This window comes from Mobula birostris, chromosome 3 (genome assembly GCF_030028105.1).
Source record: "Mobula birostris isolate sMobBir1 chromosome 3, sMobBir1.hap1, whole genome shotgun sequence".
Classification (NCBI taxonomy): domain Eukaryota; kingdom Metazoa; phylum Chordata; class Chondrichthyes; order Myliobatiformes; family Myliobatidae; genus Mobula; species Mobula birostris.
In genome coordinates, this window is record NC_092372.1 from 93,945,960 (window position 1) to 93,971,933 (window position 25,974).

Below are 25,974 nucleotides of genomic sequence, written 5' to 3' on the forward strand. Positions count from 1 at the left end.
TCTCCACTTTCTGTTATTACCGTCTAATGCAAGGTCCCGTCTATTGAAATAAATCGTTACATTGATCTTGTTTTTTGGAAATAACTGAAATTTGAAAATATTCATTCTATTTTTGGAAGTCTTACATATAATGCTTCTTTTAATGAGGGTACTTTTCGAGCTGTGCTTTTTCTTACCCGAGAATAATAATGATAATGCCTTCCAGCGTTCACTTACCGGAGGAGATCTCAACACGCTGGTGGAAATTCAGTGACACCGATGTGCGAACGTAGTCTTTGAATAGTAAGAGATGAGCTCCACCCCAGTGCACCGTCTGCGTTTACTGATGGACAGCTTGCCCAGACCCACGCAATGTCCAGGAGGAAGCTCGGTGCACGACATGTCGAATGCTCGCGTTTCGTCCGAATAAGGGACGAATTAGTGCTTTAATTTCGAGCGAGCAGAGGCGAACTTGGCGGCCGGCTGTCTGCGGCTCAGTGCTGATCTCCGAGGCCTAGGCGGCGCTGTTGCCTGGCGCCGGCTGTCTGCGGCTCAGTGCTGATCTCCGAGGCCTAGGCGGCGCTGTTGCCTGGCGCCGGCTGTCTGCGGCTCAGTGCTGATCTCCGAGGCCTAGGCGGCGCTGTTGCCTGGCGCCGGCTGTCTGCGGCTCAGTGCTGATCTCCGAGGCCTAGGCGGCGCTGTTGGTTGGCGCCGGCCCGGGGACGGGCGGACGGACGGACGGACGGACGCTCTTCGCGCTCTCGCTGATCCCTTGTCGCGGCCGTTGGGGAAAACATGGCGGCGGCGGCGATGAAGCAGGAGTTGACGGTGCTGATGAACTCCAGCGGCTCTCACAAGGATTTGGCCGGAAAGTGAGTACTTTAGGGGACGTGTCCAGGACTGCGTGCCCCAGACTGCGGGGTGGGCGTTGTGTCTGGTAACGGCAGATTCGCACCATCACCTGCCGCCTGAAGGATCATCCTCGGGTTGGCAGTTCGGCGCGTTTACTCGGGCCTCAAAGCCCGCTGTCTTCTTGTCCTTAGCCCGCAGAAAGTTCCTTTTCTCGTTATTGAAAGTAGGGAGTGTACCTACTCGTTTCAAAGAGTTGTTCCTCCTGTCGAGGGACCACCGTTACTGATCCCATCCCCAAGCTGATCCAGGTGGGCGTTAGGCTCTTTCCCTTTTTTTTCGCGGTGCCAAAGAAGAAAATGCTGCCGATTAAAGTCCAGTGGACGTTGAATGAGTACTGGGGAGAATTCGGCTGTCATGAAGCCTAGGGTTAAATAATCTTTGATAGATTCGTTAATGAAGACTGGCACAATCAGATTTATACCGCTGGTGATTAGACTACGGCTGCAGCAAGTGTATTAAAGAGACGGCTAGAAATAGATTTTGATTCAGCGAGATTCATTTGTTTGACATGTCCTTTTAGCATCACCATGCAGATCAGGCTAACTGGCTGAGTTAGGCCAGCTCCTTTGCGTATTGATCAGTTACGTTAAACAATTTCGGCCTACTTTTGAATTCTTGATGGTATTTACCTGTCTCTGAGGGAGAGGGATGATAGATTTTGTCCAGGTTATAATATCTTCAACAGTCAAGTATACAACTTTTCTTTGCCAAAGGTCTTTCCTGAAGAATGAGCATCCCATGTTTGTCCCATGCTGCAAGCAATCGCATGTGTATTCTTTAGGATGAAGTTGCAGGGAAGGGACTGTCAGTGGGTCAGGGCCTTTTGGAGTGAGTGCAGGTGGAGGTGGGGTGAGCCGGCAGGACACCAATGTTGCTCCTGTTTCCATGATGTTAGATGTTAATTGTAAGTGAATTGGACATTTCTGAAATGCAGAGTCGAGAATTTTGGAGAAGGGAATCTAAATCTGAGTTAAACGAAAATGCAAATGCAAACCTTCTTATCAGGGACTTATTGGTTCAGATGCAGCAACGTTACTTTAGAAAAAGATGATCAGTGAGTGGGGCATGAATCTCAGGAGATGGGTGCAGCAAAGAAAGTTTGAAGTCCCACTGTCTCTATAAAGGGCAACATGGACATAGTGAATTATTCCCATCTTGTCAAATAAAATGAAGTTAATAACTTTGCACACACTCAATCATAAGAATCTGCCATCTGTTCCAACAAGAACAAATTTCACAGTAGTCATTACCCTTAATGCTTACACATAAAAGTTGCTGGTGAACGCAGCAGGCCAGACAGCAACTCTAGGAAGAGGTACAGTCAACTTTTCGGGCTGAGGCCCTTCGTCAGGACTAACTGAAAGAAGAGCTAGTAAGAGATTTGAAAGGGGGAGGGGGAGATCCAAAATGATAGGAGAAGACAGGAGGGGGAGGGATGGAGCCAAGAGCTGGACAGTTGATTGGCAAAAGGGATATGAGAGGATCATGGGACAGGAGGCCCAGGGAGAAAGAAAAGGAGGGGGGGTGAGAAAAGCCCAGAGGATGGGCAAGGGGACAGAGGGACAGAGGGAGAAAAAGGAGAGAGAGAGAGAGAAAAAGAATGTGCTCTGTCCGCTCTGTCCACCAGAGAAAGCAGGATCTCCCAGTGGCCACACATTTTAATTCCACATCCCATTCCCATTCTGATATGTCTATCCACGGCCTCCTCTATTGTAAAGATGAAGCCACACTCAGGTTGGAGGAACAACACCTTATATTCCATCTGGGTAGCCTCCAACCTGATGGCATGAACATCGACTTCTCTAACTTCCGCTAATGTCCCACCTCCCCCTTGTCCCCCATCCGTTATTTATTTTTATACACACATTCTTTGTCCTGCTGCGTTCACTAGCAACTTTTATGTGTGTTGCTTGAAATTCCAGCATCTGTAGATTTCCTCGTGTTTGCACCCTTAAAGCTTAAGTAGCTTTGAAAAAAATTTTTAAATTGAAGTTGTGGCAATTTAAGTTTTCAGCAGGATTTCATTAATATAGTTGTTTAAATTTAGAGAAAGTATATATAAATATGTGAATTATTGCTGGAGGAGGCCACATACCCAGTTGAACCTACCCCCACCCCCATTCTAATTCTCACCTTATAATCAAGAATCAATCTACCTTAAAAGTATTTGAAGATTCAGTTTCACCTTTTTTGAAGATTTCCAAAGCAATTATTTAGGGCATTATGTATATTTAAGCCTCTTTTCCTAAAAAGAAATTCATGAGCTTACCATAGAGAGAGTGCAGCAGAAATTCACTAGACTATTCTCAGGAATGGTGGATCTGTCCTACAAGTAGAGATTGAGTGAAGTTGGCCCATTTTGTCTAGCGATGATCAGAAAGAGAGGTCTTATTGAAATTTATGAAATTCTATAGGTTGAATGCATGGAATGTGTTTCCTTTGGTAGAAATGGTTCAAGAGAGAAATTTCTTCACACTGACAGTGAAAAAACATTTGATCCCTATTTTTAGATTTCATACAAAAGGAAACATCCTCTCCTCATCCAACCTATCAAGACCTTTTAGAATCTTTGGAAGAATCTCACTTTTCCAAAGGCCTGTGGATACAAGCTTAGCATGTCCAACCTTGCCTCATAAGACAACCCGTGACCTACAGGCTTCAATCTAGTAAATCTTCTTTCACAGGAGAGTATTTTGAGCTGCAGACCTCTATGGAAGATACTTTTGTGTTGTTGTGGCAGTGATATTTTGTTAAAACAGCTCTGCTCTCACTATCAATGATGACCTTTCCAAGCACACTAATTCATTTTCATTCTTTTTGCACTCTCTAACACTATAGACCTATATTAATGGTTGATCTTTTAGACAAGCTTCACTAAACTAAATTGCAAAGTCTCTGTAACCATTCCTTGTTAGAACATGCCTTCACAGAATTTTTAAAGGGACAACAATTGTAAAGTGTATTTTAGCATGAATGCACAATTTTATTCGCAGGGTTGGTGAATCAAGAACTAGAGGGCATAACCTAAAGGTGAGAAGGGAAAAATTCTAAGAGTTGCACATTTATGGACCAAACTGGTTGAGGCAGGTGCAGTAACCACTCTTAAATGACATTTGGACAAGTATGTGAATAGGAACAAATAGAGGGATATGGGTCAAACATGGCAAATGGGACTATCTTAGCTGGCATCTTGGTCAATATCAATGTGTTGGCTTGAAGGGCACATTTACATGCTGTATGACTTTGAAGTTGGTATCACATATTAGTTACCTTAGGATGACATATCAAATCCTCGTACTGATTCTGATGTGATTGTCCCTGCACTATGCTAACACATGAGATTCTGCAGGTGATGGAAATCTTCAGCAATGCACACTAAATGCTGGATGAACTCAGTAAGTCAGGCAGTGTCTATGGAGGGGGGTAATCAGTCAATATTTTGGACTGCGACCCTTCATTAATCCCCATGACATGATAAAGGTGTCATTTTGTGTGATTTTTTTTGAAAAATGTGTGTTCCGGTAATTAAAACTGGATCTCTGAAAACTATTACGAATGTTCTTGTGGAATTGTGTTGGTACAGTGAACCATTCTTTATTCGTGACATTGGAATTAAAGGCAGAACAATATCTCCAGTTATGGTGGAGCTGTGAATCCTGACTCCAGAGTGAGGATAACTCCCCTACCATTGATCTACTTGTTAATAGCAAAATGAAGACTGTGAACAACCCCATTGTCAGCAGACATGTACTTCAGTATCTGAGAGGTCAGGCGCTCTAATGTTGACATTACTGGCCTGGATGAGATACAATGAGCAGGAGACAGTGAACAGAATGATCCTATGAGCACATCAATTAGATCCAAACTTCTTGATACTGCACACCACAAGACGGATACCTCTTTGTAGGTTAGGTTTGGTGCCAATGAGTTAATGTGGCATCTCAGAGGCTCCCCTGTAGGAAGGGCAGTGTCTCCTGACCCTCTGGCTTATTTATATAAAAAAGTATAGATGCTCCAGTCTTGGAAGCTAGATTTGAAATCTTTGGTGATTTTCTTGAAAAGATATAATAACCATGCCAACGTGTGTGTATCCTTACCCAAGGCCACTTGGAAAAAGTGTAAGAGTATTCAGGATGGCACTGATAACTTTGAACATCTTTAAAGTGTGCAGGAGCCGAGAGGAAATGGTTTTAAGAAAGCTATCCACCCACCTGCCCCAGCAAACACCTCCATGTGCTAGAATTTGTAGTTTCCACACTGGCTTCATCAGCTACTTCTCAGAACTCGGGAGGGAATCATCATCTGCGCAAGCCCTGGGAAGATGTTTGAGTAGGTAGGATTGTGCTGAGTATTCAGAGCAGGCTTTGCCACTTTGTTCAGAAGCAGAATCGGGTTTAATATCACTGACTTATGTCGTGAAGTGCGTTGTTTTGCTGCAGTGGTACAGTGCTATACATTAAAAAAAAACTATGAAGTAGTGAGACCCAGTAATCAATGGGGACACTTTAGAGATTTGAAAAGTCTGAGCTTGATTTCATTTATGAGCAAGTGAACAAAAATTGCAATGGCATATCACATTATGTTGTTCCCTAAGTATTTTGCTAATGACTGTGTCACAGAAATTATAAACAGTTAAATTCAGGTGCCATTAACATAATAAGTGTGACATTTTGTCGAAAAGGATAATTATGACAGTTCTGCTACCTCCTCATGCATTGTGCTAGCCGCTAAGTTAATTACACTAGCATTTGGTGGGAAAGTTAAACTTCTAGATTAACCATAGTATTAGATCAAGTGAAAATTCTTATCATACTTCCAAAAACAAGCAGTAACCCTGGGAACTGGAAAATTTCAGATTTCAGTAAAGAAGGACCAATACTTTGACAAGGAAAAATAGAGTACATGTGTAATCTGCAGAGGGACATAAAAACAGCCTCTAAAAACTTCTACAGAGGTAGAAAAAAAACAGTAGGTCATTGGAGATGGGAAGAATGATGTTGGTGAGTAAGAAAATAACAGCGGAAGATAGAAAAAAAAGCTTATAGACGCTCGAAGTAACTGAAAGAAATTTTATTAGCATGTAAATATTAAAGAAATGAAAAAGAAAATGAATAAATCTCCAAGATTACTATAGGTTTACAAGCCCTTGATGAAACACTATCAATAGCTTTGTGTGCCATTTTATGAGGTTGATGTGGAGGGATTATGACAAAGGTGTTCTGCACTGATTCCGCTGATTGTGGGACAGATGTATGAGGAGAGATTGGGTCAGTTCAGCCTACATTCACGAGGGCAGAAGATTGAATGAGATCTCAGAAACCTATAAGATTCATTTTTGTAAATGCTGTCAGGGGCTAGAGAGCCTAAAAGCTTGGGCTGTGGGGTACATCAGTAAGAAGCAAGATCAAGAGGTAAACCTGCAGAATTCTCCACCACAGAAGGCAGTGGAGGCCAAGTCATTAAATGTATTCAAGAATGAGGAACTCTAATATGATGCAAGGAGAGTGAATGCTGGAAAAACTCAACCAATCGGTTCGCATTTGAGGAAAGAAAAATGGTCAGATGTTTTGGGTCTGTGACCTTTCTATGGAACTGGAAAAGAGAAGGGCACAGGTAAGATTTTGGTATGGAAAGATAAGGAAGTAGAACAAGGTGCATATGATCAGACAAGTGCAATTACTGTCACCATTAAGCCATTTTCTGTTGAGCCATGCTATTGAGTTTTTTCAGTATCTTTGTTCTTGTTTCCGACTTTAAGTATTTGCATTTTTTTGTCTTTTGATTTTGATGAATGAGTTAGCTGTATTTGTTAGTGCTTAAGGAATCAAGGAATTTGGGGAAAAGGTGGGAACTGCGTGGAAGTGGACGAAGAGTCACGATTGCAATGAATGGAGAAGGCAGCCCAACGGGCTGAATTGCTTCCTCCTACTCCTGTTGTCTGTGTTTCAATACCTGCATTCATGAATGCAGTAACTGACTGTCATTTTTCCAGAAATCCGTAGAGTCTGGAATAGTTCTTTCAGATCAGAGGTAGCAGATGGAGCCGACTACTGGAGAAAGAAGAACAAGGAAAAATTGGGAAATACAGGCGACTTGGCCTTTTGCTGAGTGACTTTAAGACACAATGATAGGTATTTGTAAAATAAAGTCATCAAGGGTATTGGGTGGTGGAGCAGATGCAAGGGGCTGAGTAGTTATAGGGGACAGTACTTCCTACCTTCATGCTTTGGTTAAAATTGATACCTGTACCTGGCTGGAAGCCTGAGAAGAGTTTATTCGATATTTACCTTCATGTACTAAAGTTAATTCCTAGTGGATCTTAAAGGTTTGGCTGTAATTTCATAAATAATTACATAGAATACTCTGTTTGAATAGTATGCATGCAGCAATTTGGATGTAGTGAATAATAGTAAACAGTGTAGGCAACTGTAAAAGTTTAGTAGCATTTCTGTTGATGAGACCCCCACCAGCAACGCCGTGAAGAGTCCTACGTCCCAGACACTCAACTTGATTGAGTGTACAACAATGAGAGCGGATCAGCGGCTGGGTAACTCACCGTCACAGCAAAAATCAGGAGGACTTGCCTCCATTTAGATAAGTACGGTTCCATTGGCTCTTGGGAGGCTGGATGTCACCCAGGATGGAGTAGCTAGCTTGATTGGCACCCCATCAACTATTCCCAGCATTCAATGATCATACTGTATAGCATTTGTAAAGTACGTGACGATTTCCTTGCCAAAGTTACCATCCAAACCAGCAACTTCTGCGGTCAAGAGGGACATGGCAATGGGCGCATGGGAACACCACTGCCTGCAGATTTCGATCCAGGCTACGTGATTTAGAAATGCACTGCAAGTTCTTTGTCTTCGCAGGGTCTTGGTCCTGGTTCTACCTGCCTTATGGTGCTATGAGATTGCCTTCAACAGAAGTACTGTGGCTGTTTGGGAAGGAGGCTCATCACCATCTTCTCAGAAACTTTGGGTTGGGAGTGGATGCTGGTCTTGCCAGCAGGTCCTAAAAGGTGGATAAATAAATATTCAAAATAGTCACTTTCTTTGCATTCCCATATCAGATGACACACTCTGCACTGAAGTAACATAAAGTAGGAATTGAAGTTGTTCACCAACTAACGTTCTACTGTTCAAGTACCAGAAAAACTCGTGTCTACATGAAGTTTTGGGCTACTGTCATTAGATGGCAGATTAATTTTTTTTAAATCTTTGTCTTCCAGTTCAGCTCACACCCTGCCGCAGAATACAATTTTTCCTTGTAAGCATAAACTTGATTTTTAACTTCAGACATTTAGGATAATGACTTCTGAATTCAGCCTGTTAGATTTCTCAGCAGTCATACCACAAATTATCGCCCTGGACCACCACTACCGGGCTCTACATCCCCACCACTCAAGCTGGCCCACTCTTCTCTTGTTGTATCACTCCAGCTATTCATCGCTTGTGGCTGCGTGCCAGTTTCTGCTGCTTCTACTGCTGTTCTTGTCTCGATTCTTCATTGGCTTGCTGAAAATTAACAGCACCTGATATAGGGTCTGTTGTAAAAAATGTATAACGTAATCAATTTTAAAAGCAAAAATGCTTGTTGTTGCCCAATTCTACAACCCTTTCTTCTCATTTCCCTTTTCAAAGCAGCACAATTGTGCAGCTAGTAGAGCTGCAGTCTCAGAGCTTCAAAGATCCATGTTGAATGTAACTATAACTAGTGCTGTCTTTGTGGCAATAGCCCATTCTCCCTGTGACTACATGAACTTTCTCCAGTTATTCTCATTTTCTCCCACATCTCAGATACATTGCGAATTGACCCTAGTGTAAGTGGTAGGAGATGGGGAAAGTTTATAGTATAAAGTGAGGTTCTTGTAGGGTTTGTATAAATGGGTGCCTGATGATTGGTGCAGACTTTGTGGGCGGAAGGGTCTGGTTTTTATGCTGTATAACTATGGCTCCACTGAATCTGTAATATATGAAATAGAAACAAGGTCAGCTGTACAGCTCCTTTTGCCTGCTTGATTGTTAGTAAGGCCATGCTTCTCCATTGATTGTCACCTTGTCGTGGTGGAGAAGCTTGTGTGGTCCTGTGATCCCGAGAGTGATGCTGTCTGGAGCTATGCTCCTGGTAGGGTCACCCATGGCGGTAAGGTCGAGGGGGAGGTCCCTGACAAAGAACAATCCAACCAAGACCTCAATGATGGAACAGGCAGACAAAGTTACTTCTAACTCAACGGCTGCGAAGGCTGCAACAAATCCATCAGCTCCAATAGTCGTGGTTTCCATGCCTTTGGAATCAGTTGGTTGATTTGTGCCTCTTGGAGTGCAATATCAAGTACACATTAAACAAATACATGCACAGGCATCTTCGCTCTGTGGGCCACTTCTTCAGAACGAAGCCCATCATCCTCGACCTTGAGGGATTGCCACAACGACGAGTAAGGTCATGGCTGCTCTTTTACTCCCTGCCACTTTCCTGCACGAACCTCCTTTCTCGTGATTCCCTTATATCAAACATCAACTTGAATATAGTTAGTAACCAAGCTTCCACATTTTTATTGTGCAGAAAAGTTTGAAGGTTCAGCACTGTCCAGGTAAGGAACTTGCTCCTCATCTGCCTTGATTTTGAGACTGTAACCCCTGTTTTTTGCCCGAAGACAAGTGAAATGTCAATCTTACACCTTCCCTATCAAGCTCCGTAAGAATTTAAAAGTGTATCTGATGAGAGTTTGTGGCAGATTTGAATGCTGGCAGAGAATATTGGACTACTGTAAGTCTAAAGTAGTGAAATGAGGGAAATGATATTAAGTGGGAAAATGCAGTAAGTTGCCGGGGTGGGGGGAGATACCTGAGGACATGCGGATGTGTGTTTAAAACAATACTAAGTTCACAAATTGTGACCAAGAGGTAGGGTATATACCTGAAGCTGGTGTTTATATTCAAGTTGCTTTGCTGAGGCCGTACAAGTACAGTATTCAGTTCTGGCTCCCATATTGCACAGGATTCTTTTTGGAAGGAAGCTGGAGGAGTGTAGGGATAATTCCTGAACATGAAGAAGTGCATAAATTAATGGTCACACAGTGTGTTCAGCCAGGAACCTAAGTCGGCATTTTTGTTCAACCCTACAGCTATGTAAAAAGACATAATTACCAGTGAAACGCTTTGGAACAACATGTGCCCTTGAAGGATGCTACAGCAATGGAACTGTTTCAATCTTTCTAATAAGAAGTAAAAGACAGTTCAGGAACCACAGTAAGAGTAATGGATGGCATAGGCTCAAAGTCCCCAGGCCATGACAGATGGGGTTGGCCGAAGAAAGGATGGTACAGTATCAGGATCAGTGGTCTTCTCCTCAAAGCAAAGCAATGTGAAATCAGAATTTCACAGGTCAGGAGGGCACAGGTTTCGTGTTTGTCAGCACATGCATTCTTTCTTATGTAGTGTGATCAACTTCCGAGGTAGACAGGCAAGAAAGCTGCTGAGGCCGTGACATTGGGAACAGATGCCAGTATTAATGGTCATAGATGGAAGTAAAATTCTAAGTTAATTTATTGTTGAAGTACATGTACGTCACCATATACAACCCTGAGGTCCATTTTCCTACAGGCATACTCAGCAAATCTATAGACAGGATCAATGAAAAATCGGCTAGGCTACAGAAGACAAACTGTGCAAATGCAGATATAAATAAATGGCATTAAATAAGTATTCGAGTAAGATGGTGTTAGATGGGCTAAGGAGCTTTCTTCACCTTGTGGTTAATTAATGCCAAGTTGCCTACTTTCCTAAAGACATTACCTCCACATGGTTGGATGATAAAGTTGTTTTCTGGTTGCTTAGGTGGTAAAGGTAGCGAGAAAAATAGCTTGTATGGGAAGCACAGTGTAAAATCTAAAAGCATTTTATTTATTTTGAATGAAACACCAGAAATAAATCAAGAAATTGTTACACTGCTTTGTGTTGCTTCATGAAAGTAATGGACATGTTAAACTGATATGTTGGAATGTATAATTTAAAAACAGTTTAGACCTTAGAGCAAATTAAAGTGGAGTAATTTGTCACATTTAATACAAAAACATTTCCATGGATTTATTGATGCACATTTCCAATCTGATTTGCATTGTGTGGCTTCATTATAGCAAAATGAATATGAAGATACTTTTGAATTTTGAAAATCTTATTATCCTTTGAATTTAGTAACTAATATTCAGTAATGTTTTTGTAAGTTTGTCAGAAATGAAGCCAATAGGACATAACCAAGTGTATTTTTCCATCACACAGAAATTTAGCCTTCAATTATTTGTAATTTAAACTGATCAGACACCTTGGGTCTGTGGTGATGTATGTAATTTGATGTTCCTGGTTTACAGGGTTTAGTTAATTTTCATGTTAATTTTGTATGACATTGTCTTGCCACTGGTTAAATTTTAATGGTAATGTTTCTTTTATTAGTATTTTGGAAAAATGCTTAAATATTAAAGTACACATTTGTTTTAAGAATCAAACTCAAAATCTGTCATCCACTTGTGTCCTTTAATAGGTACCGCCAGATCCTGGAAAAAGCTTTACAGCTCACAGGAGCAGAGCAGCTAGAGGCTTTGAAGGCTTTTGTTGAAGCTAGTGAGTATTCTCAATGTGCATTGTGTGCTACACTCAGGAAAGATTGTCCTTTGTTTTTATATACTCTGGTTTAAAAATAACTCTCCTTCCTTAACTTCCCAGTTTGAGGTAACCTCCTTCATGATAGTTCAAACTAACAGCCTTTTGCGTCTTTATACAATTCAAGGTACTTTCTCCCATTTCAAGCCAGCACTTCTTTTATCTGCTTCTCTATTTTAACAACTATATGATCCCTACTAGCTATTTTCATAATGACAAGTGTTTGTAGGATAGAATGTTACATTTTGTTTGAAGAATCATGGGTGGTGTATTCCCTGAAATTTTCTGTTCATGCATGCATATATACTGACAGGCTATCCATATGTGGGATTTGTCTGGATGGAGAGGATTGAACTCTGAATCATAGAGTCATAGAAATGTACAGAATAGAAAAAGACCTTTCGGCCCACCCAGTCCCTGCTTATCATCAAGCACCCCTATTCTACACAAATCCCACTTAGAAAAAAGTGTTCCCATATTTCCTTCAGTACCCCTAGATTCTACTACTTGCACACGAGCTGTAATTTACAGTGGCCAATTAACCTACCAACCTCACATTGTTTGGATTAGGGGGTTAACTGGAGCAGTCATAGACAAAAATGGGCAAATTCCATGCAGATAGCATCTTGGGCCAGGATTGAACCTGATTTTCCAACGCAGTGCCAATCTGTAGGAATTCGTTTGATGGTTGTTATGTGCCTTCCACTAGAATTTCTAATATTTGGAGCAATTGAGGGACTATGACTATAATGATAAATAAGAAACATGAAGGAGTTGATAGTCTGTTTAATTTCTGTAGGGTCATTTTAACAAGTCTGTATAAGGTAAACTAATCTAGATTCTGTTTGTTTATATGCAATTTTCAGTAAAATTTCTGTAAAATGTGAAAGGTCAGACAGCTACCATCTAGTAGAAAGTTACATGAGACCCATAATATGGAAAGGTTGGGAGTGAGAATCCCATATTTACTATGGAATGTTAAGACTAAGACGGTTAAAATGGCTAGTGATTAATTAAGATGATAAATTAAGACAACCTCGCAGCAATGAACTATTGGAATGAAAGTCAGAACATGCTGGAATTCTGATTAAAAATAACAGAAACACTGGAAATACTGAGCAGGTCAGGCAGCAGAAATGTCTGCGTTTGTTTTCCCTTTTTCAGGATGTACTGTTGCAACTGAACGAAATGTTGACAGAACTGCAATTGGCAAGTTGTTTGGAGTTCTGGTAGCCTAGTCACAGGGGGTATGTCATTAAGCTGGAGAGGACGTGGAGAAGATTAACACCGATGTGACTGGGACTGGAGGACTTGAGTTGTAGGGAGACAGGCTGTTTCCCTGGAGTGTGGGAGGCAGGGAGATGAGCTGTGGAAGCATGTAGAATTGGGGTTGGGCGGTGTATGTGCAGTTATTGGTTGCAATCTTTTTCTCAGAGTTGAAGGGCATAGGTTTAAGGTCAGGGGGGTAAGATTTAAAGGGCAACTTTTTTCACAAAGGATGGAAGGTTTCTGGAACGAGTTGCAAGGGGAAATGTTTTGAGGAATATGGACCAAGTGCAGCCAGAAGGGACCAGCTTATTTAGGGAATTAGGTTGGCATGGATGAATTAGGTGAAAGGGCCAGTTTTCATGCTGTATAGTCTTGAGGTTCAATTTCTTGTGGGCATACTCAACAGATCTATAGAAAAGTAACTATAACAGAATCAATGAAAGACTGTCAACTAGGGCATTCAACCAGAGTGCAGGAGACAGCAAGCTGTTAGTACAAATATAAATAAGTATTGAGAACATGAGATGAAAAATCCAATGGTTGTGGCAACATTTCAATGATGGGGCGTGAAGTTGAGTGAAATTATTCCCTTGGTTAAAGAACCTGATGGTTGAGGGGTAGTAACTGTTCCTGAACCTGGTTGTTCGAGTCCTGAGGCTCTTTTATCTTCTTCCTGATGGCAGCAGTGAGAAGAGAGCATGTCCTGGGTGGAGGGGGTTCCTGATGCTGAATGCTGCTTTCCAACGACTGTTTCGTGTAGATTAGATTAGATTATGAGGACACTCAGTCTTCGTTTATTGTCATTTAGAAATGCATGCACGCATTAAGAAATGATACAATGTTCCTCCAGAGTGATATCACAAAAAAAGGACAAACCAAAGACTAACATTGACAGGACCACATAATTATAACATATAGTTACAGCAGTGCAAAGCAATACCATAATTTGATAAAGAACAGACCATGGGAACGGTAAAAGAAAGTCTCAAAAGTTCTGATCGACTCCCGATAGTCCCCGATAGCAGGCGGCAGAAGGGAGAAACTCTCTCTGCCATAAACCTCCAGGCACCGACAACTGTCGATGTATTGGAAGCACCCGACCACGGCTGACTCTGAGTCCGTCCGAAAACTTCAAGCCTCCGACCAGCCCTCCGACACTGAGCACCATCTCTACCGAGCGCTTCGACCCCGTCCCGGCCGCTGAGCAACAAGCAAAGCTGGGGACTCGGGGCCTTCCCCTCTGGAGATTCTGGATCACACAGTAACAGCGGCAGCAAAAAAGACATTTCAGAAGTTTCTCCAGATGTTCCTCCGTTCTCTCACGTCTGTCTCCATCAAATCAGGATTGTGCATGGCACCCTACTTGACAGATTACAGATATCATTCACCGGAGTGGTCACGTAAGCTGTGTCACGCCACCATCTCCTCCTCCTCCTGAGTCAGAATGCTCTCCTCGATACCTCTATAGAAGTTTTTTTGAGTGTATTTGTTGACATTCCAAATCTCTTCAAACTCCTAATGAAGTATAGTCGCTGTCTTGCTGCCTTGATAACTGTATCGATATGTGGGGACCAGGTTAGGTCCTCAGAGATCTTGACATCCTGGAACTTGAAACTAATCACTCCCTCTACTTCTGATCCCTCTGAGGATTCTGAGGATTGGTATGTGTTCCTTCATCTTACCCCTCCTGAAGTCCACAATCAGCTCTTTTGTCTTACGGACATTGAGTGCAAGGTTGTTGCTGCGACACCACTCCACTAGTTGTCCTATCTCACTACTGTACACCCTCTCACCTCCATCTGAGGTTCTACCAACAGTGGTTGTACCATCAGCAAATTTATAGATGGTATTTGTGTTATGCCTAGCCACACAGGCATTGGTATAGAGAGAGTAGAGCAGTGGGCTAAGCATACACCCCTGAGGTTCACCTGTGTTGATTGTCAGCGAGGAGGAGATGTTATCACCAATCTGCACAGATTGTGGCCTTCTGGCTAGGAAGTCGAGAATCCAATTGTAATGAGAGGTGCAGAATCCCAGGTTCTGTAACTTATCAATCAGGATTGTGGGAATGATGGTGTTGAATGCTAAGCTATATTTGATGAACAGCATCCTGACACAGGTGTTTGTGTTGTCCAGGTGATTTAAGGCCATGTGAAGAGCTGTTGAGATTGCATTTGCCGTTGACCATTTGTGGCGATACGCAAATTACAATGGATCCAGGTCCTTGCTGAGCCAGGAGTTCAGTCTAGTCTTGACCAACCTCTCAAAGCATTTCATCACTGTAGATATGAGTGCTACCGGGCGATAGTCATTAAGGCAGCTCACATTATTCTTCTTGGGCACTGCTATAATTGTTGCCTTTTTGAAGCAAGTGGGAACTTCCGTCCATAGCAGTGAGAGGTTGAAAATGTCCTTGAATGCTCCCACCAGTTGGTTGGCACACGTTTTCAGAGCCTTACCAGGTACTCTTTCGGGGCCTTCTGCCTTGCAAGGGTGCACCCTCTTTAAAGACAGCCTAACATCGGCCTCTGAGACAGAGATCACAGGGTCACCAGGTGCAGCAGGGATCTTCACAGCTGTAATTATATTCTCCCTTTCAAAGTGGGTCTAGAAGGCGTTGAGTTCATCTGGTAGTGAAGCATCGCTCCCATTCATGCTATTGGGTTTCGCTTTGTAGGAAGTAATGTCTTTCAAACCCTGCCAGAGTTGTCGTACATCTGATGTCGGCTCCAACCTTGTTCGAAATTGTCTCTTCGCCCTTGAAATAGCCCTCTGCAAATCATGTCTGATTTTCTGGTACAGACCTGGGTCACCAGACTTGAATGCCACAGATCTAGCCTTCAGCCGATGACGTACCCCCCTAGTTCATCCACGGCTTTTGGTTTGAGAATGTACAGTAAGGCGTACACTCACTCACACAGTTTTTTAATTTTAGAAATATAGTGATTTTATTATATAAGAAAAAATCTAACCCACTACCAAGACCGAAGCTGATTAGTAAAAAAAAAGGAAAAAAAATTATTAGTCATCATTTGTGCTTTAACAGCAAATCAAAGGTTTTGAAAATAATTCAGAAAAGGTCCCCACTGTGTTTGAAAGTCTTGGCTAGATTCAGAGATTGAACATCGAATCTTCTGTAAGTTTAAAAATGACATCACATCACGTAACCATTGAGCGTGAATAGGAGGGGCCGCATCTTTCCATTTAAGCAAGAGCGTCCTTCGGCCATGAGAGAAATGAAAGCCAAAATGTGCAAGTCAGATGACTTCAAAATACTATCCTTTCTTCCAACAATACCAAATAAAGCGGTCGAAGAATTAGGCTTAAAGTTTACTTTGAAAAGTATCGAGAAAGTTTGAAATACTTCTTTCCAATATTTTCCAATATTTTCCAAGACTCGGGCATGTCCAAAACATATGAATGAGTGAAGCTTCTCCATTATTACATTTATCACAATACAGAGATATATATAAATAAAAACGAGACAACTTATCCTCAGTCATATGGGCCCTATGGACCACTTTAAATTGTAGAAGGGAGTGACGGGCACATAACGATGAAGTGTTAACCAATTTAAAAGTTTGATTCCAAACTTTCTCAGAAATTGAAGTCTGTAAATCTTGTTCCCAAAGATTTTTAATTTTATCTAAAGGAACACTTCTCATTGCCAACAGCATATTATAAATATTAGATGTAGATCCATTATAAAAAGGTTTCAAATTAAAAATTACATCTAATAGATTCTTATCAAGACTTTTAGGAAATGTACTTATTTGAGACCGTAAAAAATCTCTTATTTGTAGGTATCAAAAAAAATGAGTTTTGGATAAACTATATTTAGTTGACAGTTGCTCAAATGAAAAGAGACTTCCCTCTACAAACAAGTCCTAAAAGCATTTAATACCTAATCTATCCCATTCTTTAAAAGCCACATCAATCATAGAGGGTTTAAAAACGAATTAGAAAAAATGGGACTCGAAAGAGAAAACCTCACTAAGCCAAAGTATTTTCAGAATTGTATCCAAATTTTCATAGTATGTTTAACTACCAGATTATCAGTTAACTTACTCAGAGACAAAGGAAGTGAGGATCCAAGAAGAGAAATAATAGAAAATTTATTGACAGAGTTAGCTTCTAAAAAAACCCACATTGGGCAATCCTCATGATTAATGTAATATAACCAGAATGTAAGATTTCTTATATTAACTGCCCAATAATAAAATCTAAAGTTTGGTAAGGCCAATCCTCCATTCTTTTTATCTTTCTGAAGATGTATTTTATTTAATCTAGATCGCTTATTCTTCCATATATAAGAAGATATAATAGAGTCAAGAGAATCAAAAAAAATTTAGGAATAAAAACAGGCAATGCCTGAAAAAGATATGTAAATTTAAGTAATATATTCATTTTGATAGAATTAATTCGGGCAATCAGCGATAACGAAAGAGGCGACCAATTTGATAGTATCCTTTTTACGTGATTCAATAGGGTAAGAAAGTTTTCTTTAAATAAACACTTAAAGTTTTTAGTGATTGTTACACCTAAGTAGGTAAATTGGTTTCTTACAATTTTAAAAGGAAGGTTAGAATTTGTTGGTATCAAATAATTCAAAGGGAAAAGTTCACTTTTATATAGATTTAATTTATAACCGGAGAACTGGCTAAAACAGGAGAGTAAAGAAAGCACATGGGGTAACGAAGTCTCAACATTAGAAGTAAATAGCAGCAGATCATCAGTGTACAGCAAGACTTTGTGAATAGTGTCACTCCTTAAAATACCGCTGATATCATTAGATTCTTGAAAGGCAATGGCTAAAGGTTCTAAGACCAGATCAAAAAGCAAAGGGCTCAACAGATAGCCTTGTCTAGTGCCACGTTGAAGCTTAAATGGTTTGGAATTATGAGAATTAGTGATAACCCTAGCGGAAGGAGCTAAATAAAGTAATTTAATCCTTTGAATGAAAATGGATCCAAAATTGAATTTTTCTGATGTTTTAAATAAATAATTCCATTCAACTCTGTCAAAAGCTTTCTCAGCGTCTAGGGATACCACACATTCCGATATTATGTTAGAAGGAGAATAAATAACATTTAATAACCGATGAATATTAAAGTGAGAATATCGATTTCTGATAAATCCAATTTGTTCATCAGAAATGACAGATGGTAAAATATTTTCAATCCTATGGGCCAAAACTTTAGATAGGATCTTAGTATCAACATGAAGTAAAGAAATTGGTCTATAAGAAGAGCATTCAGTTGGATCCTTATTCTTTTTAAGGATAAGCGAAATGGAAGCCTCATAAACAGATTGAGGGAGTCTGCCCGACTTGAATGAATCCAAAAAAACTGAACATAAATGAGGTATAAGCAGTGAGGAAAGATCTTGTAAAACTCTCCAGAAAATCCATCTGGATCCAGAGCTTTCCTCAAATGTAATGAGCACACAGCCTCAACAATTTCCTCAAAAGAAATGGGTTGTTCCAACAACTTTCTGTTTTTGGCAGAAATTGTAGGAATGTTTAGTTGGTCTAAAAAATTGTTCATTACAGTGTTATCCTTAGAAGATTCAGAACTATAGAGTTTAGAATAAAATTCTCTAGATGTATCATTTATTTCTAAATAATCAGTTGTCCTATCACCATTAGCTTTGCATATTTCTTTAATCTGCTGTTTAGCTATATAGGTTTTAATTTGATCAGCCAATAATTTACTTGTTTTATCTCCATGAATATAAAATTGACTTTTATCTTTTAGGAGTGGGTTTTGATTGGATAGTTTAAAAGGAGATCATATTTAGTTTTAGTTTCAACTCATCTTTTATATAAGTCAGGTTCTGGAGCCAAGGCATACTCTTGGTCTAGTTGTTTCAGCTGATTAGCTAAATCACTTCTCTCTTTATTAGATTTTTTTCTTAATACTTGCAGTATAAGAAATAATTTGTCCTCTAATATACACCTTAAAGGCATCCCATCTGATAAGACTAGAAGTCTCCTCTAACGTATTCTCTTAAAAAAAAGAGTAATTTGTCTCTCCATAAACTTTAAAAAATCTTTATCAGATAACAAAGTTAAATTAAATCGCCAAAACCTGTTTGTTTGAAGGAGACCAGGGAGATTTAAAGATAGGAGCACAGGTTTTAATGAAGTCAGTAACAACTGCAGCATACTCATCCAGATTCGAAGATAAATCCCTGAATACAGCCCAGTCTGCCAATTCAAAGCAGTCCTGTAGACGCTTCTGTGCTTCCTCTGTCCATACCTTCTTGGTCCTCACTACTGGTGCTGCAGTCTTCAGTCTCTGCCTATACTTGGAGTAGAAGTACAGCCAAGTGATCAGACTTCTCGAAGTGAAAGCGTGGAATAGCACGGTAGGCATTCTTGATGGTAGTGTAATAGTGTTCCAGTGTGTTGTTTCCTCTGGTATTGCAAGTGATCTATTGATGGTAATTGCTTAGTGATTTTTTTTTTCAGACTGTCTTGGTTAAAATCCTCCAAAACGATGGTGGAGGCATTAGGGTGCGCCGTTTTGTGCATGTTGGTCCCATTGCTCAGATCACCTAAAGCCTGATTGACATTGGCCTGAAGTGGAATGTTTACTGCTACCAAAATGACTTCAGAAATCTCCTACAGTAGGTAAAGTGGATGGCACTTAACTACTAGCTATTCCAGGTCTGGTGTGCAGAATTAGGACAGCACTGATATATTTGTACCCTAAGAAGAGTTGATCATGAGGCATACTCCACCTCTACTTTTGAGAGACTCTATAGATCTATTCTGACAGTGTATAGTAAACCTGTTGATCTGAATCGTTGCATCTGGTACAGAAGGGGTTAACCAAGATTCCATGAAACAAAGGACATACGTGGTCCTAATGTCCCTCTGATTCAGCACCTTAGCTCTTGAGATCATCGATTTTATTCACCATAGGCTGCACGTTTGCCAGCAAGATAGTCGGTATTGGGAGTTTAAAACCCTGTTTCCTTAAACACACTTGTATCCCTGACCTGCAGCCACATTTCCTGCATGCAATTGGCATTGTTTCTGTCAGTTTTAAGCAGTGATAGTTCATTTAAGTGCATTAAGGCATATTTGTTGACTGTACTGACCTTGGAAGCAGTTGTGCTTTTTAGCTGTATCAGGCTGAAACGAGAATATTTAATTGTATCCATTGAGAGTTCTGCTGTAAACGAGTCACCTCGAGGCGCCCTGGAAGCTTAAATGATTGATGAAGTCCAAACTCATCTTGAGATCTGGATAAGCTTTTACTAACCTACTTGGGATAATAAACAGCACACCTTGCATAATAATTTATGCAGGAATTAAATGAATGATTTTTACAAGATTGCTCTTTTTTCAGAAGCAGGAAAGTAGTCACTATCAGATTATATTAAATCTAAACTACAGTTGCAAGAGAAATTTTGTGAACCCTTTGCAAATACCTGGTTTTCTGCATTAATTACTCATAATAGACAGAAGCAATTTGCCTAAACTAATAACACACAAACAATTGTACTTTTCGTGTCTTTATTGAACATATTGTTTAGTCATTCACAGTCCAGACTGGAAAAAGTATGTGCACCCTTGTATTTGATAACTGGTAGAACCTCCTTTAGCAGCAATAACCTCCACCAAATGTTTTCTGTAGCCGCTGATCAGGCTTGCCTAACGGCGAGGAGGAATGTTAGACCATTCCTCCATACAAAACAAAAATTCCTCCATCAATATTTCTGGGATACCTTGCATGAATAGCTGCCTTCAGGTCATGCCACAGCATCTCAATTGGGTTAAAGTTTGGACTCTGACTTGGCCATTCCAAAACACGAGTTTTCTTCTTTTTAAACCGTTCTGTTGTCGATTTACTGTTGACTTTTGGATCATTGTCTTGTTGCATCATCCAAGTTCTATTAAGCCTCAGGTGATGGACCACTACTCTGACATTCTGCTGTAAAATGTCTTCATACAATTTTGAATTAATTGTTTGCTCAATAATTGTAAGCTTTCCAGGCCCTGAGGCAGCAAAGCAGCCCCAAACCGTGAATCTCCTTCCACCATGCTTCACGGTTGGGATAAGGTTTTGGTGTTGGTGTGCAGTGCCCTTTTTACTTCAAACATAGCGGTGTAGATTTCTGCCGAAGAGTTCAACTTTTGTCTCATCTATCCATGGAACATTGTCCCAGAATTGTTGTGGAATATCCAGGTGGTCTTATGCAAACTTGAGATGTACAGCAGTGTTTCTTGAAGAGCAGTTGTTTCCTCTGTGGTGTCCTTCCATGAACACCATTCTTGTTCAGTGTTTTTCTTACAGTGAACATATGAACCGAGACTTTAGCTAATTGTAGCAATTTCTGCAGGTCTTTTGCTGTTACCCTTGGTTTCTTTTTTCACCTCCTTCAGCATTGCATGTTGTGGTCTTGGTGTGATCCTTGCAGGACGCCCACCCCTAGGGAGAGTACATCAACAATACTGAGTTTCTTCCATTTGTGGACAATTTCTCTTGCTGTGGGCCGATGAACAGTCAGGATGTGTAGAAATGTTCATGCATCTCTACTGTTTTTCTAAGGTCCTCTGAAAGTTGTTTTGATCAAGGCATGGTGCACATAAATAGATCTTTCTTGAGAAAAGCAGGCCCTGTCAGTAACCTGACTGTGTGTCTTTTTTATAGGTCAAGGCATCCCTACAACCCACACCTCCAAGCTCATTTCATTGATTCAAACACCTGATTCCAAGTAGCTTTTGTAGAAAACATTATCCCGGAGGTTCATGTACTTTTTTGAACCTAGACTGTGATTGTTTAATGGTGTGCTCAGTATTGATGAGAAGTACAATTCTTTGTGTGTTATTAGTTTAGGCAGATTGTGTTTTTCTATTATTGTGACTTAGATGACGATCAGAGCACATTTTATGAGTAATTAATGCAGCAACCAGGTCATTGCAAAGGGTTCACAAACACTTTCTTGCAACTGTATCAAGCCCTGGGTAACTGATTAACATGAATGTTGATACATTTACAGTACAAAGACTAATGTTGATGAGTATAAGAACTAATCTTTTAAAAATAGACTTTTCTTTCTTATAGCCTTTCCTGACAATGGAACCTAGTTAATCGAGTTGTATTTTTAAGTGGTGGTTCTAAGCAAGAAATTACTTCACCCAATTAACAGCTCCATTTACTTGTATAAGGCAGTTATTGAACAAATGACATTGGTATATATTGCATTGAAATGTCATCGGAATACGTATTTCAGATTTGGATTTGACACACACAACAAAAACAAATCTAAACAAACAAAGCCCTGAGAAGAATCTAGCAGTTTTAAGTGAGTTTTGTATTTGCAAAAAATCTAATGAGAAGTATAAATGCTATAAATTTACCCAGTAATCTGAAATACAGTGGATTCTGGTTCAATGGTGGGCCATTGGTTCATCAGGGCAGCCGTTTTTATGGGACAACTCTTAGAGAACAAAAACTAATCGAGAAAATAGCCGAGATAAAACAAATAGCTGAAACAAATAGCTTTGTTTATTTGGGACACTATGCCACTTAATTGGGACAGAAGACTGTTGTTAAAGAGCTTCTAACTAGCATCAGACACACACACTTGCGTGGCAGTTAGACACTAGACCGTGCTTGGAACAAACAGTTTTTAAAATAGTGTTAGTTGCATGTGCTTACAAACCAGTGATTACTGTTTCAGTCACTGTAGTTTCAAGCATTCAGGCTTGGAGATTCCAGAAATGGCCTTGAGTGAAAATGAAACTATTTCACTATTCAAGAAATTAGGAACTAAGCAGAATTTGAAGGTCTCGACAATCATTGATTATGAAAATTTGGAGGATGCAATTGTCAAAAATAGTATGAAGACAGCCCATTATCTGTACTTGGGTGTCTGTGCTGATTTTGTTCATTTATAGTCAATAAAAACCACACGTCAGCAGCCACACTGCAGCAGGCGGGCCAAACCAGGTGAGGGTAGCAGGTGGCCTTATACCCCGAAGAGATAGGGCCATGGCCTGTCCTAGCACGTGAAGTCAGCTCTGGCATAATGGGCAGATGTGATCTACAGTGAGATCCAACAGCAGGAAGGTGGTTCTGTGCGCTGTGGACAGTGAAGGGCATGACAAGGTACTGAAGAATTCATGATCAACCACTGCAACCAAGAAAGACCCCAGATGTGATGACCTTCATACTACTGAACCCAAACTCCTGAGGTTGAGATAGTGCAACTTCCCCATTGCAATGGATTTTCCACTTTAGAAGCTCTCCTCCACAGGTTTCCTGTCATAAGATGGACAACCACCAAACCAGCTATTACGAACTAATATACAGTTTTATAGTTCTGTCGTGCAGTGTTCTGATTTGTTCTGTATTTCATTTAATTACATAATCCATGACTCAGTTAAACAGTACTTTGACTTTTTCATACTTTCTTAACTACTTCCATGAAACAGGCTAATTGGGGCTGTCGGTTAATTGAGCCATAATGTACTGGTCTCAATGCGTCTCAATCGGAATTCACTGTATTTGCAGTGATAATCATGGATTGTGTTTTGTGAAGAGATGGACACGTCTGCATATGGCAGTAAATTATTAGCATCATTTTATGTCAGGCATGTGGTTCATTGTCCTTCTCTGTTTGATACAGTGGTTAATGAAAACGTCAGTCTAGTGATTTCCCGGCAACTGCTGACTGACTTTTGCTCGCATCTACCGAATCTTTCTGATGGTACTGCCAAAGAAATTTACCACTTTACTTTGGAAAAGATCCAGCCTAGAGTTATTTCATTTGAAGAACAGGTAAGCCAGTGAGAGAATTTTATAAATGCTTTATTTTTAATTATGCAAGTGTAATCCTCTCACCATGGCTCGTACCAAACTCGGCTTGTTAGCTAACATCCATGTGACTCAGCATTGCATGGGTAATAGTGAGGCCACCTTCAGTTAGCAACACATGTCTAGGGTCAGTATGATTCGGGCTCAACCAAACAGTAAAGTCTGAATGTTCTGATGAGGGAACGAAAATTATGGTGGATGATTTGTAAATACTGCATCATGAAGTTATCGTTCACCAGGAAATAACACCTTACACCAACATAAAATTAAACTGGAAGTATATTTACAGATGTTTTGACTTTATAAACAGTTAATAGAGAAAAAAAGAAAAGGGCCCCAGTACAGTTAAACCAATCTAAATGTGCACATAAATGTTGGAACTCATTTCTGGAGCAGTAGGGTGTTTTGCTTTGATTACTCACACGCTGAACTCACATTCTGTGTGAAAGACACCAGCCGCAGTTCAAACCTCCCTTGAAGACCATTACGAACGAACTAGCTAACCCAGGAGTATTGGCACTTCCTACTTTGAACCGTTTGTCTGCACAAGGCACTTCTTACAACAGGCTCTCCACTTTTCGTAGGATCTTCTGAGCATCTTCCCATCTTCCCTTGTGCTCTTCTCTGCATCTCCCAACAAAAGACCCAAACCAGACTATTGTCCTTCAGAAATCTGATCCCGTCCAGCTCTCTCGAATCTTCCATCGCATCCGACTGGGCAGAAAGTTATAACACGTACCAAGGCAAACCTGATTGGTTGACACAACATTCCTAAGTTGGACAAAATGCCTCCTTATCTTTAGCCGAAGCCAAAACACTCTTACTAACAGGACACACTGCTTTTGCAGAAAACTGCTAAAATAAAAATCCCTCACAGTATAGCAGTAGAAATCTTAAATGAGGCATACACAAGTATTTATTTAGTTGACATCCTTCATTCATTATTAAAGCGAAAAAATTGTGGATATTCTGTATTAATGTAAGTTTATTTAACTGTGATAAACAGTAATGACTAGATTTCTGTAACTTATGTTGTTCTGAGAATAGTGTGAAGCAGGAGTTTATTCAAGGTGTATTTATAAATTCAGAGTGCATGCATTAAGTTATACAGTATATCTTTCATAGTAAATGCTGCATGTATGAGAAACCTCGGACTCAAAACAAAATGACTATACCTCACTCATTCTGAGCTAGCTTAAGTGTGCTAGAAATTATGTCTCGTAATGTCCTTAGGGTCTCAAGATGAACAGTTTTAAAAGTTAGTCGGATCTGCCCCCCCCGCCTCCCACTTTCAAATCTCTTACTAGCTCTTCTTTCAGTTAGTCCTGATGAAGGGTCTCGGCTCGAAACGTCGACTGTACCTCTTCCTGGAGATGCTGCCTGGCCTGCTGCGTTCACCAGCAACTTTTATGTGTGTTGCTTGAAATTCCAGCATCTGCAGATTTCCTCGTGTTTGGTATCTCTTTTGACTTGCTTTCAGTAATCCATTGTTAAAAGTTCTGCAGTGCAGGTATCTATGATTTACAGTCAGTTGTCCTTTAAGTGAAGAATGTGCAGTGAACATTACGACTGAGAAGGTGCTCAGGAAGCTAATGGTCTGAGGGTGGATAAATCTCCTGGACCTGATGGAATGCACCCTCGGGTTCTGAAGGAAGTAGCTGGAGAGATTGCGGAGGCTTTAACAATGACCTTTCAAGATTCTGGCATTGTACCAGATGACTGGAAAATTGCAAATGTTACTCCATTATTTACAAAGGGTGTGAGGCAGCAGAAAGGAAACTATAGACCTGTTAGTCTGACATCAGTGGTTGGGAAGTTGTTGGAATTGATTGCTAAGAATGAGATTATGGAATACCTGGAGGCACATGACAAGATAGGCCAAAGCCAGCATGGTCTCCTGAAAGGAAAATCCTGCCTGACTAACCTATTGGAATTTTTTGAGGAAATTACAAGCAGGGTAGACAAAGGAGATGCAGTGGATGTGGTGTACTTGGATTTTCAGAAGGCCTTTGATAAGGTGCCGCACATGAGGCTGCTTAGCAAGATAAGAGCTCATGGAATTACAGGGTAGTTACTAGTATGGGTGGAGCATTGGTTAATCAGCAGAAAACAGAGAGTGGGAATAAAGGGATCCTATTTCGGCTGGCTGCTGGTTACTAGTGGAGTTCCACAGGGGTCGGTGTTGGGACGGTTGCTTTTTACGATGTACGTCAGTGATTTGGACTGTGGATTAATGGATTTGTAGCTAAATTTGCCGATGATACAAAGATAGGTGGAGGAGCGGGTAATGTTGAGGAAACAGAGAGCCTGCAGAGAGACTTGGA

The 25,974-nt window shown here is 40.6% G+C and overlaps 1 protein-coding gene across 1 annotated transcript in view; it reads left to right on the forward strand.

Moving 5' to 3' along the window:
- The first annotated feature begins 694 nt into the window (after positions 1 to 694).
- cops4 (COP9 constitutive photomorphogenic homolog subunit 4 (Arabidopsis)) overlaps positions 695 to 25,974 on the forward strand; it is a 55,973-nt gene continuing 30,693 nt past the window's right edge. Inside the window, exons 1-3 of the mRNA XM_072253053.1 lie at positions 695 to 851; positions 11,431 to 11,510; positions 23,463 to 23,614. Of these exons, the coding sequence (XP_072109154.1) occupies positions 775 to 851; positions 11,431 to 11,510; positions 23,463 to 23,614 (309 nt within the window). The 5' untranslated portion in view covers positions 695 to 774. The remainder of the gene's footprint in view (positions 852 to 11,430; positions 11,511 to 23,462; positions 23,615 to 25,974) is intronic.